Source organism: Salvelinus namaycush, chromosome 1, assembly GCF_016432855.1.
Source record: "Salvelinus namaycush isolate Seneca chromosome 1, SaNama_1.0, whole genome shotgun sequence".
Lineage (NCBI taxonomy): Eukaryota > Metazoa > Chordata > Actinopteri > Salmoniformes > Salmonidae > Salvelinus > Salvelinus namaycush.
Genome location: NC_052307.1, coordinates 3,519,570 through 3,536,206, shown reverse-complemented (window position 1 = coordinate 3,536,206; position 16,637 = coordinate 3,519,570). Strand labels below are relative to the sequence as shown.

General features: G+C 45.1%; 1 protein-coding gene across 1 annotated transcript in view; it reads left to right on the top strand.

Moving 5' to 3' along the window:
- LOC120050101 (electrogenic sodium bicarbonate cotransporter 1-like) overlaps window positions 1-16,637 on the top strand; it is a 150,561-nt gene that overhangs the window by 27,691 nt on the left and 106,233 nt on the right. Inside the window, exons 3-4 of the mRNA XM_038996746.1 lie at window positions 5,518-5,574; window positions 6,196-6,272. Of these exons, the coding sequence (XP_038852674.1) occupies window positions 5,518-5,574; window positions 6,196-6,272 (134 nt within the window). The remainder of the gene's footprint in view (window positions 1-5,517; window positions 5,575-6,195; window positions 6,273-16,637) is intronic.

Below are 16,637 nucleotides of genomic sequence, written 5' to 3'. Positions count from 1 at the left end.
CTGATGAACCCCTTCCTTTCCTTTCCCCTTACCTCATCCTTCTCTTCCCTCCCATCTCATTGGCCCGTTGGCTCTCTGGACGGAGGGGAGGAGGAGGGAATGAGAGGAGATGGAGAGGAAGATATATCACTTTAATTGATTTATGTGCGGTAATGCTGTGTGCTAGGCTGTGTGAGGGGATCCGGGCCCTGCTAGGAGGCCAGCTATCTGAAGGATGGGTCATTAGAGCCAGTAGCAATCAGAAAGAGCCTGGGGCCGCTAACCTTGTTTAGGATTCTGACCCACTTTTTTTTTTAAATACCTTAGACTGAGCTGTGAGGAGATGCATTGGCAAGACACTCTCGTAGCATCAGGGACTAAAAACTGGCCTTCCATTTTGTTCTTAAGATAGGACAAGGCATTTCTAATCAAGCAAATCAAAATCAAATTTTATTTGTCACATGCGCTGAATACAACAGGTGTAGAACTTACCGTGAAATGCTGAATTACAAGCCCTTAACCAACATTGCAGTTTTAATAAAATAGAGTTAAGAAAATATTTACAAAATAAATTTAAGTAAATAAAAAATCTAAATAAAAAAGGAAAACAATAAAAATAAAATGAATGAGGCTATATACACGGGGTACTGGTACTGAGTCAATGTGTGGGGGTACAGGTTAGTAATGAGGCTATATACACGGGGTACTGGTACTGAGTCAATGTGTGGGGGTACAGGTTAGTAATGAGGCTATATACACGGGGTACTGGTACCGAGTCAATGTGTGGGGGTACAGGTTAGTAATGAGGCTATATACACGGGGTACTGGTACCGAGTCAATGTGTGGGGGTACAGGTTAGTAATGAGGCTATATACACGGGGTACTGGTACCGAGTCAATGTGTGGGGTACAGGTAGTAATGAGGCTATATACACGGGGTATGGTAACTGAGTCAATGTGTGGGGTACAGGTTAGTAATAAGGTATATACACGGGTACTGGTACTGAGTCAATGTGTGGGGGACAGGTTAGTAATGAGGCTATATACACAGGGTTTGTACCGAGTCAATGTGTGGGGGTACAGGTTAGTAATGAGGCTATATACACGGGGTACTGGTACTGAGTCAATGTGTGGGGGTACAGGTTAGTAATGAGGCTATATACACAGGGTTTTGGTACTGAGTCAATGTGTGGGGGTACAGGTTAGTAATGAGGCTATATACACGGGGTACTGGTACTGAGTCAATGTGTGGGGGTACAGGTTAGTAATGAGGCTATATACACAGGGTTTTGGTACTGAGTCAATGTGTGGGGGTACAGGTTAGTAATAAGGCTATATACACGGGGTACTGGTACTGAGTCAATGTGTGGGGGTACAGGTTAGTAATAAGGCTATATACACGGGGTACTGGTACTGAGTCAATGTGTGGGGGTACAGGTTAGTAATGAGGCTATATACACGGGGTTTTGGTACTGAGTCAATGTGTGGGGGTACAGGTTAGTAATGAGGCTATATACAGGGGTACTGGTACTGAGTCAATGTGTGGGGGTACAGGTTAGTAATGAGGCTATATACACAGGGTTTTGGTACTGAGTCAATGTGTGGGGGTACAGTTAGTAATGAGGCTATATACAAGGGTACTGGTACTGAGTCAATGTGTGGGGGTACAGGTTAGTAATGAGGCTATATACACAGGTTTTGGTACCGAGTCAATGTGTGGGGTACAGGTTAGTAATAAGCTATATACACAGGGTTTTGGTACCGAATCAATGTGTGGGGGTACAGTTAGTAATGAGGCTATATACACAGGGTTTTGGTACCGAGTCAATGTGTGGGGGTACAGGTTAGTAATGAGGCTATATACACAGGGTTTTGGTACCGAATCAATGTGTGGGGGTACAGGTTAGTAATGAGGCTATATACACAGGGTTTTGGTACCGAATCAATGTGTGGGGGTACAGGTTAGTAATGAGGCTATATACACAGGGTTTTGGTACTGAGTCAATGTGTGGGGGTACAGGTTAGTAATGAGGCTATATACACAGGGTTTTGGTACTGAGTCAATGTGTGGGGGTACAGGTAGTAATGAGGCTATATACACAGGGTTTTGGTACTGAGTCAATGTGGGGGGTACAGGTTAGTAATGAGGCTATATACACAGGGTTTTGGTACTGAATCAATGTGTGGGGGTACAGGTTAGTAATGAGGCTATATACACAGGGTTTTGGTACTGAATCAATGTGTGGGGGTACAGGTTAGTAATGAGGCTATATACACAGGGTTTTGGTACTGAGTCAATGTGTGGGGGTACAGGTTAGTAATGAGGCTATATACACAGGGTTTTGGTACCGAGTCAATGTGTGGGGGTACAGGTTAGTAATGAGGCTATATACACAGGGTTTTGGTACTGAGTCAATGTGTGGGGGTACAGGTTAGTAATGAGGCTATATACAAGGGTTTTGGTACTGATCAATGTGTGGGGGTACAGGTTAGTAATGAGGCTATATACACGGGTTTTGGTACCGAGTCAAGTGTGGGGGTACAGGTTAGTAATGAGGCTATATACACAGGGTTTTGGTACTGAGTCAATGTGTGGGGGTACAGGTTAGTAATGAGGTATATACACAGGGTTTGGTACTGAGTCAATGTGTGGGGGTACAGGTTAGTAATGAGGCTATATACACAGGGTTTTGGTACTGAGTCAATGTGTGGGGGTACAGGTTAGTAATGAGGCTATATACACAGGGTTTTGGTACTGAGTCAATGTGTGGGGGTACAGGTTAGTAATGAGGCTATATACACAGGGTTTTGGTACTGAATCAATGTGTGGGGGTACAGGTTAGTAATGAGGCTATATACACAGGTTTTGGTACTGAGTCAATGTGTGGGGGTACAGTTAGTAATAAGGCTATATACACAGGGTTTTGGTACCGAGTCAATGTGTGGGGGTACAGTTAGTAATGAGGCTATATACACAGTTTTGGTACTGAGTCAATGTGAGGGGGTACAGGTTAGTAATGAGGCTATATACACAGGGTTTTGGTACTGAGTCAATGTGTGGGGGTACAGGTTAGTAATGAGGCTATATCACGGGGTACTGGTACGAATCATGTGTGGGGTACAGGTTAGTAATGAGGCTATATACACAGGGTTTTGGTACTGAGTCAATGTGTGGGGGTACAGGTTAGTAATGAGGCTAATACACAGGGTTTTGGTACTGAGTCAATGTGTGGGGGTACAGGTTGTAATGAGGCTATATACACGGGGTACTGGTACGAATCAATGTGTGGGGGTACAGGTTAGTAATGAGGCTATATACACAGGGTTTTGGTACTGAGTCAATGTGTGGGGGGTACAGGTTAGTAATGAGGCTATATACACAGGGTTTTGGTACTGAGTCAAGTGTGGGGGTACAGGTTAGTAATGAGGCTATATACACAGGGTTTTGGTACCGAGTCAATGTGTGGGGGTACAGGTTAGTAATGAGGCTATATACACGGGTTTTGGTACCGAGTCAATGTGTGGGGGTACAGGTTAGTAATGAGGCTATATACACAGGGTTTTGGTACCGAGTCAATGTGTGGGGGTACAGGTTAGTAATGAGGCTATATACACGGGGTTTGGTACCGAGTCATGTGTGGGGGTACAGGTTAGTAATGAGGCTATATACACAGGGTTTGGTACCGAGTCAATGTGTGGGGGTACAGGTTAGTAATGAGGCTATATACACAGGGTACTGGTACCGAATCAATGTGTGGGGGTACAGGTTAGTAATGAGGCTATATACACAGGGTTTTGGTACCGAGTCAATGTGTGGGGGTACAGGTTAGTAATGAGGCTATATACACAGGGTTTTGGTACTGAGTCAATGTGTGGGGGTACAGGTTAGTAATCTTTCACTTCCTGTTCACTCTGCTTCACCAGTTAATCTATCACTTCCTGTTCTATCTGCTTCACCAGTTAATCTATCACTTCCTGTTCTATCTGCTTCACCAGTTAATCTTTCACTTCCTGTTCACTCTGCTTCACCAGTTAATCTATCACTTCCTGTTCTATCTGCTTCACCAGTTAATCTATCACTTCCTGTTCTATCTGCTTCACCAGTTAATCTATCACTTCCTGTTCTATCTGCTTCACCAGTTAATCTATCACTTCCTGTTCTATCTGCTTCACCAGTTAATCTTTCACTTCCTGTTCTATCTGCTTCACCAGTTAATCTATCACTTCCTGTTCTATCTGCTTCACCAGTTAATCTATCACTTCCTGTTCTATCTGCTTCACCAGTTAATCTATCACTTCCTGTTCTATCTGCTTCACCAGTTAATCTATCACTTCCTGTTCTATCTGCTTCACCAGTTAATCTATCACTTCCTGTTCTATCTGCTTCACCAGTTAATCTATCACTTCCTGTTCTAATATCACTTCTGTTCTATCTTCACCAGTTAATCTATCACTTCCTGTTCTATCTGCTTCACCAGTTAATCTATCACTTCCTGTTCTATCTGCTTCACCAGTTAATCTATCACTTCCTGTTCTATCTGCTTCACCAGTTAATCTATCACTTCCTGTTCTATCTGCTTCACCAGTTAATCTATCACTTCCTGTTCTATCTGCTTCACCAGTTAATCTATCACTTCCTGTTCTATCTGCTTCACCAGTTAATCTATCACTTCCTGTTCTATCTGCTTCACCAGTTAATCTATCACTTCCTGTTCTATCTGCTTCACCAGTTAATCTATCACTTCCTGTTCTATCTGCTTCACCAGTTAATCTATCACTTCCTGTTCTATCTGCTTCACCAGTTAATCTATCACTTCCTGTTCTATCTGCTTCACCAGTTAATCTATCACTTCCTGTTCTATCTGCTTCACCAGTTAATCTATCACTTCCTGTTCTATCTGCTTCACCAGTTAATCTATCACTTCCTGTTCTATCTGCTTCACCAGTTAATCTATCACTTCCTGTTCTATCTGCTTCACCAGTTAATCTATCACTTCCTGTTCTATCTGCTTCACCAGTTAATCTATCACTTCCTGTTCTATCTGCTTCACCAGTTAATCTATCACTTCCTGTTCTATCTGCTTCACCAGTTAATCTATCACTTCCTGTTCTATCTGCTTTTCCAGTTAATCTATCACTTCCTGTTCTATCTGCTTCTCTTTCAACCCTACCCTTACTCATTTGAGTCTGTCTGACTAACTAACACTGTATAATTCCACTGCTTCTGTCTGTCTAACTAACACTGTATAATTCCACTGCTTCTGTCTGTCTAACTAACACTGTATAATTCCACTGCTTCTGTCTGTCTAACTAACACTGTATAATTCCACTGCTTCTGTCTGTCTAACTAACACTGTATAATTCCACTGCTTCTGTCTGTCTAACTAACACTTGCCTTTGATTAATCCACTATTTTTCTCCCTCCTTCTTTCTTTCCTTTCTTCCATTCCTCCTGCTCCCTTTGCTTCTGTCTTCCGTGGGTTGGGTTCTGCCACTTAAGCCCGTAGTCCGCTTGAAAACTCAGTGCCTTGTCTAACAGTCCGTGCCTCATTGGAGGAGCTGCAGACCCAACGAAGCCCCAGCATGGACTGGCTTAGTAAGTCATGCTACTGTATTGTAGATCTCCAGCATCATAGACTGGCCAAGTATGTTCTCATTCGAATTCTGGAGCTAGTGTTGGTCCATAGATCCAAACAACCAGCTGTCCCCTTTCCCCCACTGTATCTTATCACAACAAAGTTATTTTCTTTCATGAGGAATCTGCCTCGTTAGGCCAGAACAGAGACGCTTATCTGTCCTCCATGATAGATCTTAGATGACTGGAATTCAATTCTGACAGTTGTCATCCAAATTTAGTCCATTCTACCTAGTCCACACTTCAGTCTACTAAATCCACACAGATTAACACCAAGTCTGAATGTTATTCACACCCTACTTTTAGAGAAGGTATTTTTCCCCAGTGACAACATAGAAAAGGCCATTTTCCTCTGGGTGCATCAAACTGACCCCTCTATCTATCCAGAGGAATGAGGTAACAAACTGTTGAATCACTACAGTGACATCAGATTTATGTTCACAGATGTATTGCCTTCAGCAGTATCTCCACCCTGCAATTTGAAGTGTCGGCTGGTACACTGTGTGTTCTGCTGTCTCCATTCAGTTCAGTCTTTAACAGCAGAGTAGGTTGTTAACCTTCACGGCTGTTGTTCACTCATAGGCAGTCCAACCACCACACATCGGAACCTGGCCTCAAGCAGCATGAACGACATCTCCGATAAACCAGAGAAAGACCAGGTGAGTTTCTATTGGTTGACCTCTCCGTTCAATGTCCCAAACAAGTGTCAGTAACTGTGTTCGTTAGAAAATGTTAGCTGTTTGAACTTCAATAGTTACTGGACCTAGTTGCCTAGGGAGAAACCACTTTAAAAAAAATTGTTATTAGCTAGGTTTCCATCCAATTTGCAACATATTTTCATGTGAATATTCTAAAATCTGCATATAGAAAATATTTTCAACTCTACCAATGGATATGTCACAAAAACTATTGTGTTAAATAGCAACTGTGCCACCCTGGTCTTGGCACGTGCACTCTAGCCAACAGCTCGCAGATAGTGCAGGTAGGCTAGCCTACATGATGGGATTATTATGGATAGAGCGAGAATATTTGTATTTGTCTAACGACATTCAAGCATCAATCGTTATGTCACCAGATGGGTTGGAGGAGGCCCTCCTCCCTAACCCACCAAGGTGCATGGCCCTCCTCAACCCTAACCCACCAAGGTGCATGGCCCTCCTCACCCCTAACCCACCAAGGTGCATTGACCTCCTCCCTAACCCACCAAGGTGCATGGCCCTCCTCCCTAACCCACCAAGGTGCATTGACCTCCTCCCTAACCCACCAAGGTGCATTGACCTCCTCCCTAACCCACCAAGGTGCATGGCCCTCCTCCCTAACCCACCAAGGTGCATTGACCTCCTCCCTAACCCACCAAGGTGCATTGACTTCCTCCCTAACCCACCAAGGTGCATGGCCCTCCTCACCCCTAACCCACCAAGGTGCATGGCCCTCCTCAACCCTAACTCAACAAGGTGCATGGCCCTCCTCCAACCAACCAAGGTGCATTGACCTCCTCCCTAACCCACCAAGGTGCATGGCCCTCCTCCCTAACCCACCAAGGTGCATTGACCTCCTCCCTAACCCACCAAGGTGCATTGACCTCCTCCCTAACCCACCAAGGTGCATGGCCCTCCTCACCCCTAACCCACCAAGGTGCATGGCCCTCCTCAACCCTAACTCAACAAGGTGCATGGCCCTCCTCCAACCAACCAAGGTGCATTGACCTCCTCCCTAACCCACCAAGGTGCATTGACCTCCTCCCTAACCCACCAAGGTGCATTGACCTCCTCCCTAACCCACCAAGGTGCATTGACCTCCTCTCTAACCCACCAAGGTGCATGGCCCTCCTCCCTAACCCAACAAGGTGCATTGACCTCCTCCCTAACCCACCAAGCTGCATGGCCCTCCTCAACCCTAACTCAACAAGGTGCATGGCCCTCCTCCAACCAACCAAGGTGCATTGACCTCCTCCCTAACCCACCAAGGTGCATTGACCTCCTCCCTAACCCACCAAGGTGCATTGACCTCCTCCCTAACCCACCAAGGTGCATTGACCTCCTCCCTAACCCACCAAGGTGCATGGCCCTCCTCCCTAACCCAACAAGGTGCATTGACCTCCTCCCTAACCCACCAAGGTGCATGGCCCTCCTCCCTAACCCACCAAGGTGCATTGACCTCCTCCCTAACCCACCAAGGTGCATGGCCCTCCTCCCTAACCCACCAAGGTGCATGGCCCTCCTCCCTAACCCACCAAGGTGCATTGACCTCCTCCCTAACCCACCAAGGTCCATGGCCCTCCTCCCTAACCCACCAAGGTGCATGGCCCTCCTCCCTAACCCACCAAGGTGCATTGACCTCCTCCCTAACCCACCAAGGTACATGGCCCTCCTCCCTAACCCACCAAGGTGCATGGCCCTCCTCCCTAACCCACCAAGGTGCATGGCCCTCCTCCCTAACCCACCAAGGTGCATTGACCTCCTCCCTAACCCACCAAGGTGCATGGCCCTCGTCCCTAACCCACCAAGGTGCATGGCCCTCCTCCCTAACCCACTAAGGTGCATGGTCCTCCTCCCTAACCCACCAAGGTGCATGGCCCTCCTCCCTAACCCAACAAGGTGCATGGCCCTCCTCCCTAACCCACCAAGGTGTATTGACCTCCTCCCTAAACCACCAAGGTGCATTGACCTCCTCCCTAACCCACCAAGGTGCATGGCCCTCCTCCCTATCCCAACAAGGTGCATGGCCCTCCTCCCTATCCCAACAAGGTGCATTGACCTCCTCCCTAACCCACCAAGGTGCATTGACCTCCTCCCTAACCCACCAAGGTGCATTGACCTCCTCCCTAACCCACCAAGGTGCATTGACCTCCTCCCTAACCCACCAAGGTACATGGCCCTCCTCCCTAACCCACCAAGGTGCATTGACCTCCTCCCTAACCCACCAAGGTGCATGGCCCTCCTCCCTAACCCACCAAGGTGCATTGACCTCCCTAACCCACCAAGGTGCATTGACCTCCTCCCTAATCCACCAAGGTGCATGGCCCTCCTCCCTAACCCACCAAGGTGCATTGACCTCCTCCCTAACCCACCAAGGTGCATGGCCCTCCTCCCTAACCCACCAAGGTGCATGGCCCTCCTCCCTAACCCACCAAGGTGCATGGCCCTCCTCCAACCCTAACCCACCAAGGTGCATTGACCTCCTCCCTAACCCACCAAGGTGCATTGACCTCCTCCCTAACCCACCAAGGTGCATGGCCCTCTTCCCTAACCCAACAAGGTGCATGGCCCTCCTCCCTAACCCAACAAGGTGCATTGACCTCCCTAACCCACCAAGGTGCATTGTACTCCCTAACCCACCAAGGTGCATTGACCTCCTCCCTAACCCACCAAGGTGCATTGACCTCCTCCCTAATCCACCAAGGTGCATGGCCCTCCTCCCTAACCCACCAAGGTGCATTGACCTCCTCCCTAACCCACCAAGGTGCATGGCCCTCCTCCCTAACCCACCAAGGTGCATTGACCTCCCTAACCCACCAAGGTGCATTGACCTCCTCCCTAATCCACCAAGGTGCATGGCCCTCCTCCCTAACCCACCAAGGTGCATTGACCTCCTCCCTAACCCACCAAGGTGCATGGCCCTCCTCCCTAACCCACCAAGGTGCATGGCCCTCCTCCCTAACCCACCAAGGTGCATGGCCCTCCTCCAACCCTAACCCACCACGATGCATTGACCTCCTCCCTAACCCACCAAGGTGCATTGACCTCCTCCCTAACCCACCAAGGTGCATGGCCCTCTTCCCTAACCCAACAAGGTGCATGGCCCTCCTCCCTAATCCAACAAGGTGCATTGACCTCCTCCCTAACCCACCAAGGTGCATTGACCTCCTCCCTAACCCACCAAGGTGCATTGACCTCCTCCCTAATCCACCAAGGTGCATGGCCCTCCTCCCTAACCCACCAAGGTGTATGGCCCTCCTCCCTAACCCACCAAGGTGCATGGTCCAAATTAGTTCAGTTGAATCATTCAGTCTGGTTCAGTCCTGATCTGTTCAGTTTAATCATTTAATTTTGTTCAGACTGTCTCAGTTCAGTTGAATCATTTATTGGCTTCAGTTGAATCAGTCTGGTTCAATCCAGTTAAGTTCAGTTGAATCATTCATTCTGGTTCAGCCCTAATCAGTTCAGTCATTCATTCATTCAGCCCAATTCAGTTCAGTTGAGTCATTCATTCTGGTGCTCTCCAACTCAGTTCAGTTGAATCATTCAGCCCTAATCAGTTCAGTTGAATAATTTAGTCTGGCTCAATCCAAATTGTTTCAGTTCAATCATTCATTCTGGTGCTGTTATGCATGGTTGAGCAGGTGAACCCAAGTGCAGACTCAGGCAGTGAGACAGGGATAAGGTAATTATGGTATTTATTAAACAGTTGGGGGAGATGGGGTGCAGGCCAGGGGAAGCTCAGGTGGGTAGTAGGGAACCAGGAACTGCGGCTGAGGCAAGGGTAGTAGGGGGTAAGCAGGTCCGGAGCAGAATCCAAGGAAGCAGTAGAGTGGGGCTCCAGGACAGAGAAGCAGGACTGACGAGACGAGTGACTGGAGACAGGGACCAGAGTCAGTACTGACGGAACTGTAGCGGAGAGAAAATCAGCATCAGGCTAGGGAAAAACAGGCACAACAAGATATATGCAGAAACAAATGGCTTGAAACACAGACTGACTGAGTAGAGGCTACGATCTGGCAGCATGAAAGTGGCAGGGCTTTTGTAGAGATCTTGATTATGGAACAGGTTGCAGCTGGTGGGGATCTGCTCTGCCTCCAGCACACCTGTCTCCACTCACACAATCACATACACCCACACACAGAGATAGAGGGAGAGAGCACTGGGGGAGTGGCAGCAGGTTAGGGAGACACAGGATGAGAAGTAGGGGGCTTGGCAGGAGCAGATGTAACAGGTGCTGTCCAACTCAATTCAGTTTAGTCATTCAGTCTAGTTCAATCCAACTCAGTTCAGTTAAACTATTATGTTCATTTCAGTCCTAATCATTTCAGTCAGTGTAGTTAAGTCTAACTCAGCTCAGTTTAGTATTAACTATTTCGTATCTTATTAGGATCCCCAATTCTCTTCCTGGGGTCCAAACAGGAAACAAAACACAATAAATAAAATACATAACACTACATAATACAATACAAAATATATAAAAATGTGTCTCTTATCAGTCTATGTCATGCCGTAAGGTGTTCTTTTATCCCTTCTTTTATCTGGTTGTGTTGCCAGCTTAAGTTACCTGGGGTGGCAGAGTTCTATGTAGTCCAACTCAGTTCAATTAAATGATTCAGTTAGGTTCAGTCCTGATCAGTTCAGTTGAATCATTCATTTTTGTTCGGTCCAACTCAGTTGAGTCATTCCCCCTGACATCAAGTTCCTCTAATATTCAACTGGCTTTCCATCTGAGAGAAATTGATAAGGACGTTTCACGTCATTTATCTAGACAACCGATCTGATAAGGACAGTCTTTCTCACGCTTCCTCTCTCGACTTTAGTCACGTGTAAAGTGTTCTGTCTTCTCAGTGTGGAGCGGGAGGGGACTTTACTCTGCATGTCTCAACCAGAATGTTCAGGAAGTGATATAAGTGTAGAGGTTCTATGTGTGTTCTATGTGCTGTCAGTGTAGAGGTTCTATGTTATGTCAGTGTACTGGGTTCTTTGTTCTGTCAGTGTAGAGGTTCTATATGCTGTCAGTGTAGAGGTTCTATGTTCTGTCAGTGTAGTGGTTATATGTTCTGTCAGTGTAGAGGTTCTATGTTCTGTCAGTGTAGAGGTTCTATATTCTGTCAGTGTAGTGGTTCTATGTTCTGTCAGTGTAGTGGTTCTATGTTCTGTCAGTGTAGAGGTTATATGTTATGTCAGTGTAGTGGTTCTATGTTCTGTCAGTGTAGAGGTTCTATATTCTGTCAGTGTAGAGGTTCTATGTTCTGTCAGTGTAGTGGTTATATGTTCTGTCAGTGTAGTGGTTCTATGTTCTGTCAGTGTAGAGGTTATATGTTCTGTCAGTGTAGTGGTTCTATGTTCTGTCATTGTAGTGGTTATATGTTCTGTCAGTGTAGAGGTTCTATGTTCTGTTAGTGTAGTGGTTATATGTTCTGTCAGTGTAGTGGTTATATGTTCTGTCATTGTAGTGGTTATATGTTCTGTCAGTGTAGAGGTTCTATGTTCTGTCAGTGTAGTGGTTATATGTTCTGTCAGTGTAGAGGTTCTATGTTCTGTCAGTGTAGTGGTTATATGTTCTGTCATTGTAGTGTTAATATGTTCTGTCAGTGTAGGTGTTCTATGTTCTGTCAGTGTAGTGGGTTCTTTGTTCTGTCAGTGTAGAGGTTCTATATTCTGTCAGTGTAGAGGTTCTATGTTCTGTCAGTGTAGAGGTTCTATGTTCTGTAAGTGTAGTGGTTATATGTTCTGTCATTGTAGTGTTAATATGTTCTGTCAGTGTAGGTGTTCTATGTTCTGTCAGTGTAGTGGGTTCTTTGTTCTGTCAGTGTAGAGGTTCTATATTCTGTCAGTGTAGAGGTTCTATGTTCTGTAAGTGTAGTGGTTATATGTCCTGTCAGTGTAGAGGTTCTATGTTCTGTCAGTGTAGGTGTTCGATGTTCTGTCAGTGTAGAGGTTCTATGTTCTGTCAGTGCAGAGGTTCTATGTTCTGTCAGTGTAGAGGTTATATGTTCTGTCATTGTAGTGGTTATAAAAGATAATGTTCTGTCAGTGTAGAGGTTCTATATTCTGTCAGTGTAGTGTGTTCTATGTTCTGTCAGTGTAGAGGTTCTATGGTATGTCAGTGTACGGGGTTCTTTGTTCTGTCAGTGTAGAGGTTCTATATTCTGTCAGTGTAGAGGTTCTATGTTCTGTCAGTGTAGTGGTTATATGTTCTGTCAGTGTAGTGGTTATATGTTCTGTCAGTGTAGTGGTTCTATGTTCTGTCAGTGTAGAGGTTCTATATTCTGTCAGTGTAGAGGTTCTATGTTCTGTCAGTGTAGAGGTTCTATGTTCTGTCAGTGTAGTGTTAATATGTTCTGTCAGTGTAGAGGTTATATGTTCTGTCAGTGTAGTGGTTATATGTTCTGTCAGTGTAGTGGTTATATGTTCTGTCATTGTAGTGTTAATATGTTCTGTCAGTGTAGGTGTTCTATGTTCTGTCAGTGTAGTGGGTTCTTTGTTCTGTCAGTGTAGAGGTTCTATATTCTGGCAGTGTAGAGGTTCTATGTTCTGTCAGTGTAGAGGTTCTATGTTCTGTAAGTGTAGTGGTTATATGTTCTGTCATTGTAGTGTTAATATGTTCTGTCAGTGTAGAGGTTCTATATCCTGTCAGTGTAGAGGTTCTATGTTCTGTAAGTGTAGTGGTTATATGTCCTGTCAGTGTAGAGGTTCTATGTTCTGTCAGTGTAGGTGTTCGATGTTCTGTCAGTGTAGAGGTTCTATGTTCTGTCAGTGCAGAGGTTCTATGTTCTGTCAGTGTAGAGGTTATATGTTCTGTCATTGTAGTGGTTATTTGTTCTGTCAGTGTAGAGGTTCTATATTCTGTCAGTGTAGTGTGTTCTATGTTCTGTCAGTGTAGAGGTTCTATGGTATGGCAGTGTACTGGGTTCTTTGTTCTGTCAGTGTAGAGGTTCTATATTCTGTCAGTGTAGAGGTTCTATGTTCTGTCAGTGTAGAGGTTCTATATTCTGTTAGTGTAGAGGTTCTATGTTCTGTCAGTGTAGTGGTTATATGTTCTGTCAGTGTAGAGGTTCTATGTTCTGTCAGTGTAGAGGTTCTATGTTCTGTCAGTGTAGTAGTTATATGTTCTGTCAGTGTAGATGTTCTATGTTCTGTCAGTGTAGAGGTTCTATGTTCTGTCAGTGTAGGTGTTCTATGTTCTGTCAGTGTAGAGGTTCTATGTTCTGTCAGTGTAGAGATTCTATGTTCTGTCAGTGTAGAGGTTATATGTTCTGTCATTGTAGTGGTTATATGTTCTGTCAGTGTAGAGGTTCTATATTCTGTTAGTGTAGAGGTTCTTTGTTCTGTCATTGTAGTGGTTATATGTTCTGTTAGTGTAGAGCTTCTATGTTCTGTCAGTGTAGAGCTTCTATATTCTGTCAGTGTAGAGGTTCTATGTTCTGTCATTGTAGTGGTTATATGTTCTGTCAGTGTAGAGGTTCTATGTTCTGTCATTGTAGTGGTTATATGTTCTGTCAGTGTAGAGGTTCTATATTCTGTCAGTGTAGTGTGTTCTTTGTTCTGTCAGTATATAGGTTCTATGTTCTGTCAGTGTAGTGGTTATATGTTCTGTCATTGTAGTGGTTATATGTTCTGTCAGTGTAGATGTTCTATATTCTGTCAGTGTAGTGTGTTCTATGTTCTGTCAGTGTAGAGGTTCTATGTTCTGTCAGTGTAGTGTGTTTTATGTTCTGTCAGTGTAGTGTGTTCTATGTTCTGTCAGTGTAGAGGTTCTATGTTCTGTCAGTGTAGTGTGTTCTATGTTCTGTCAGTGTAGAGGTTCTATGTTCTGTCAGTGTAGAGGTTCTATGTTCTGTCAGTGTAGTGTGTTCTATGTCTAACAGTGTAGTGTTTTCTATGTTCTTTCAGTGCATAAGTTCTATGTTCTGTCAGTGTAGTGTGTTTTATGTTCTGTCATTGTATTGCGTTCTATATTCTGTCAGTGTAGTCTGTTCTATGTTCTGTCAGTGTAGTGTGTTCTATGTTCTGTCAGTGTTGTGTATTCTGTGTTCTGTCAGTGTAGTGTGTTCTATGTTCTGTCAGTGTGGTGTATTCTATGTTCTGTTATGGTAGTGTGTTCTATGTTCTGTCAGTGTGGTGTGTTCTATGTTCTGTCAGTGTAGTGTGTTCTGTGGTCTGTCAGTGTAGTGTGTTCTATGTTCTGTTATGGTAGTGTGTTCTGTGTTCTGTCAGTGTATTGTGTTCTATGTTCTGTCAGTGTAGTGTTTTCTTTCAATGTAGAGATTGTATGTTCTGTCATGGCCCACATCTGTCAGCAGGAAGTGGCCTGCACTCCTGGGAATAGGGAATGGGGTTGGTAATCTAACAGCCGTTGTTTTGTGACAGATTGTGATTCAGAGGCAGATTGGTGGGTGAGAGGAGGGGGGGGGCGTCATGCTGGGTATCTCTGCTGTTCCCTGGGGTATGACTTTGGGATCTCGGGCTCTGTCTGTCTGTCTGTCTGTCTGACACACAGCCCTAGACAATATGCAGTCCAGATTTGACTTGGATACTTTGGGTTTTAGTTTACCTCCCCCTGTTGACTAACAGCGGCATTTACATTGTGGGTATTCTAATAGGGAGGGTGGATATTACCAGGAGTATATTTGAACCAAAGATAATTTGAAATGGTTTTCTGTGACATGAATTTGGCCAGAGAATGTCTGACCAATATGCACTTTGTCCAATGGGTTGACTTCTGTTTCATGGTTGGTTGTCTTTCTGTCCAATGGGTTTACTTATGTCTTATAGTTGGTTGACTTTGTGATGTCTCCTTCTCCTTGTCTGCTGTTCACGTCACAGTCTGGTTGATTTTTTTTCTTCTGAAAACTAAACTCTATTAGATGCACTTAGATTCACTGAATGTCTATTCTGAAAGTCTATTGGGTGAAATATAATGCACAGACAGTCTGACAGGTGTTCTCTGATCTCAGATCATCTGATCTGACTAGATGTTCATGTCTGCTAGACAGTCTGACAGGTGTTCTCTGATCTCTGATCATCTGATCTGACTAGATGTTCATGTCTGCTAGACAGTCTGACAGGTGTTCTCTGATCTCTGATCATCTGATCTGACTAGATGTTCATGTCTGCTAGACAGTCTGACAGGTGTTCTCTGATCTCAGATCATCTGATCTGACTAGATGTTCATGTCTGCTAGACAGTCTGACAGGTGTTCTCTGATCTCAGATCATCTGATCTGACTAGATGTTCATGTCTGCTAGACAGTCTGACAGGTGTTCTCTGATCTCAGATCATCTGATCTGACTAGATGTTCATGTCTGCTAGACAGTCTGACAGGTGTTCTCTGATCTCAGATCACACTAGTCTCCCTCGGAGAGTTAACCTTGCGTTAGAGTCAGATGTTTAATTGTATATAACTACCGTAATGTAGCTGGACCCTAGGAAGAGTAGCTGCTGCCTTGGCAGAAACTAATTTGATCTATAATAAAATATGTCCTTTTCTATATCTGACCTTTAACTGACCTGTCCACATGTCCTGTCCTATAGCTGATCTGTCCACATTTGTATTTATTAGGGATCCCCATTAGTTCCCAGGAAGAGTAGCTGCTGCCTAGGCAGGAACTAATGGGGATCCATAATGAATACAAATACAAATGTGGACAGATCAGCTATAGGACAGGACATGTGGACAGCTTAGCTATAGGACAGGACATGTGGACAGGTCAGCTATAGGACAGGACATGTGGACAGGTCAGCTAAAGGTCAGCTATAGGACATGACATATAAGCTATAGGTCAGGACATGTGGACAGCTTAGCTATAAGACGGGACATGTGGACAGGTCAGCTATAGGACATGACATATAAGCTATAGGACAGGACATGTGGACAGCTTAGCTATAGGTCAGGACATGTGGACAGCTTAGCTATAGGACAGGACATGTGGACAGATCAGCTATAGGACGGGACATGTGGACAGGTCAGCTATAGGACAGGACATATAAGCTATAGGTCAGGACATGTGGACAGCTTAGCTATAGGGCAGGACATGTGGACAGGTCAGCTATAGGACAGGACATATAAGCTATAGGTCAGGACATGTGGACAGCTTAGCTATAGGGCAGGACATGTGGACAGCTTAGCTATAGGGCAGGACATGTGGACAGCTTAGCTATAGGGCAGGACATGTGGACAGGTCAGCTATAGGACAGGACATATAAGCTATAGGTCAGGACATGTGGACAGCTTAGCTATAGGGCAGGACATGTGGACAGCTTAGCTATAGGGCAGGACATGTGGACAGCTTAGCTATAGGGCAGGACATGTGGACAGGT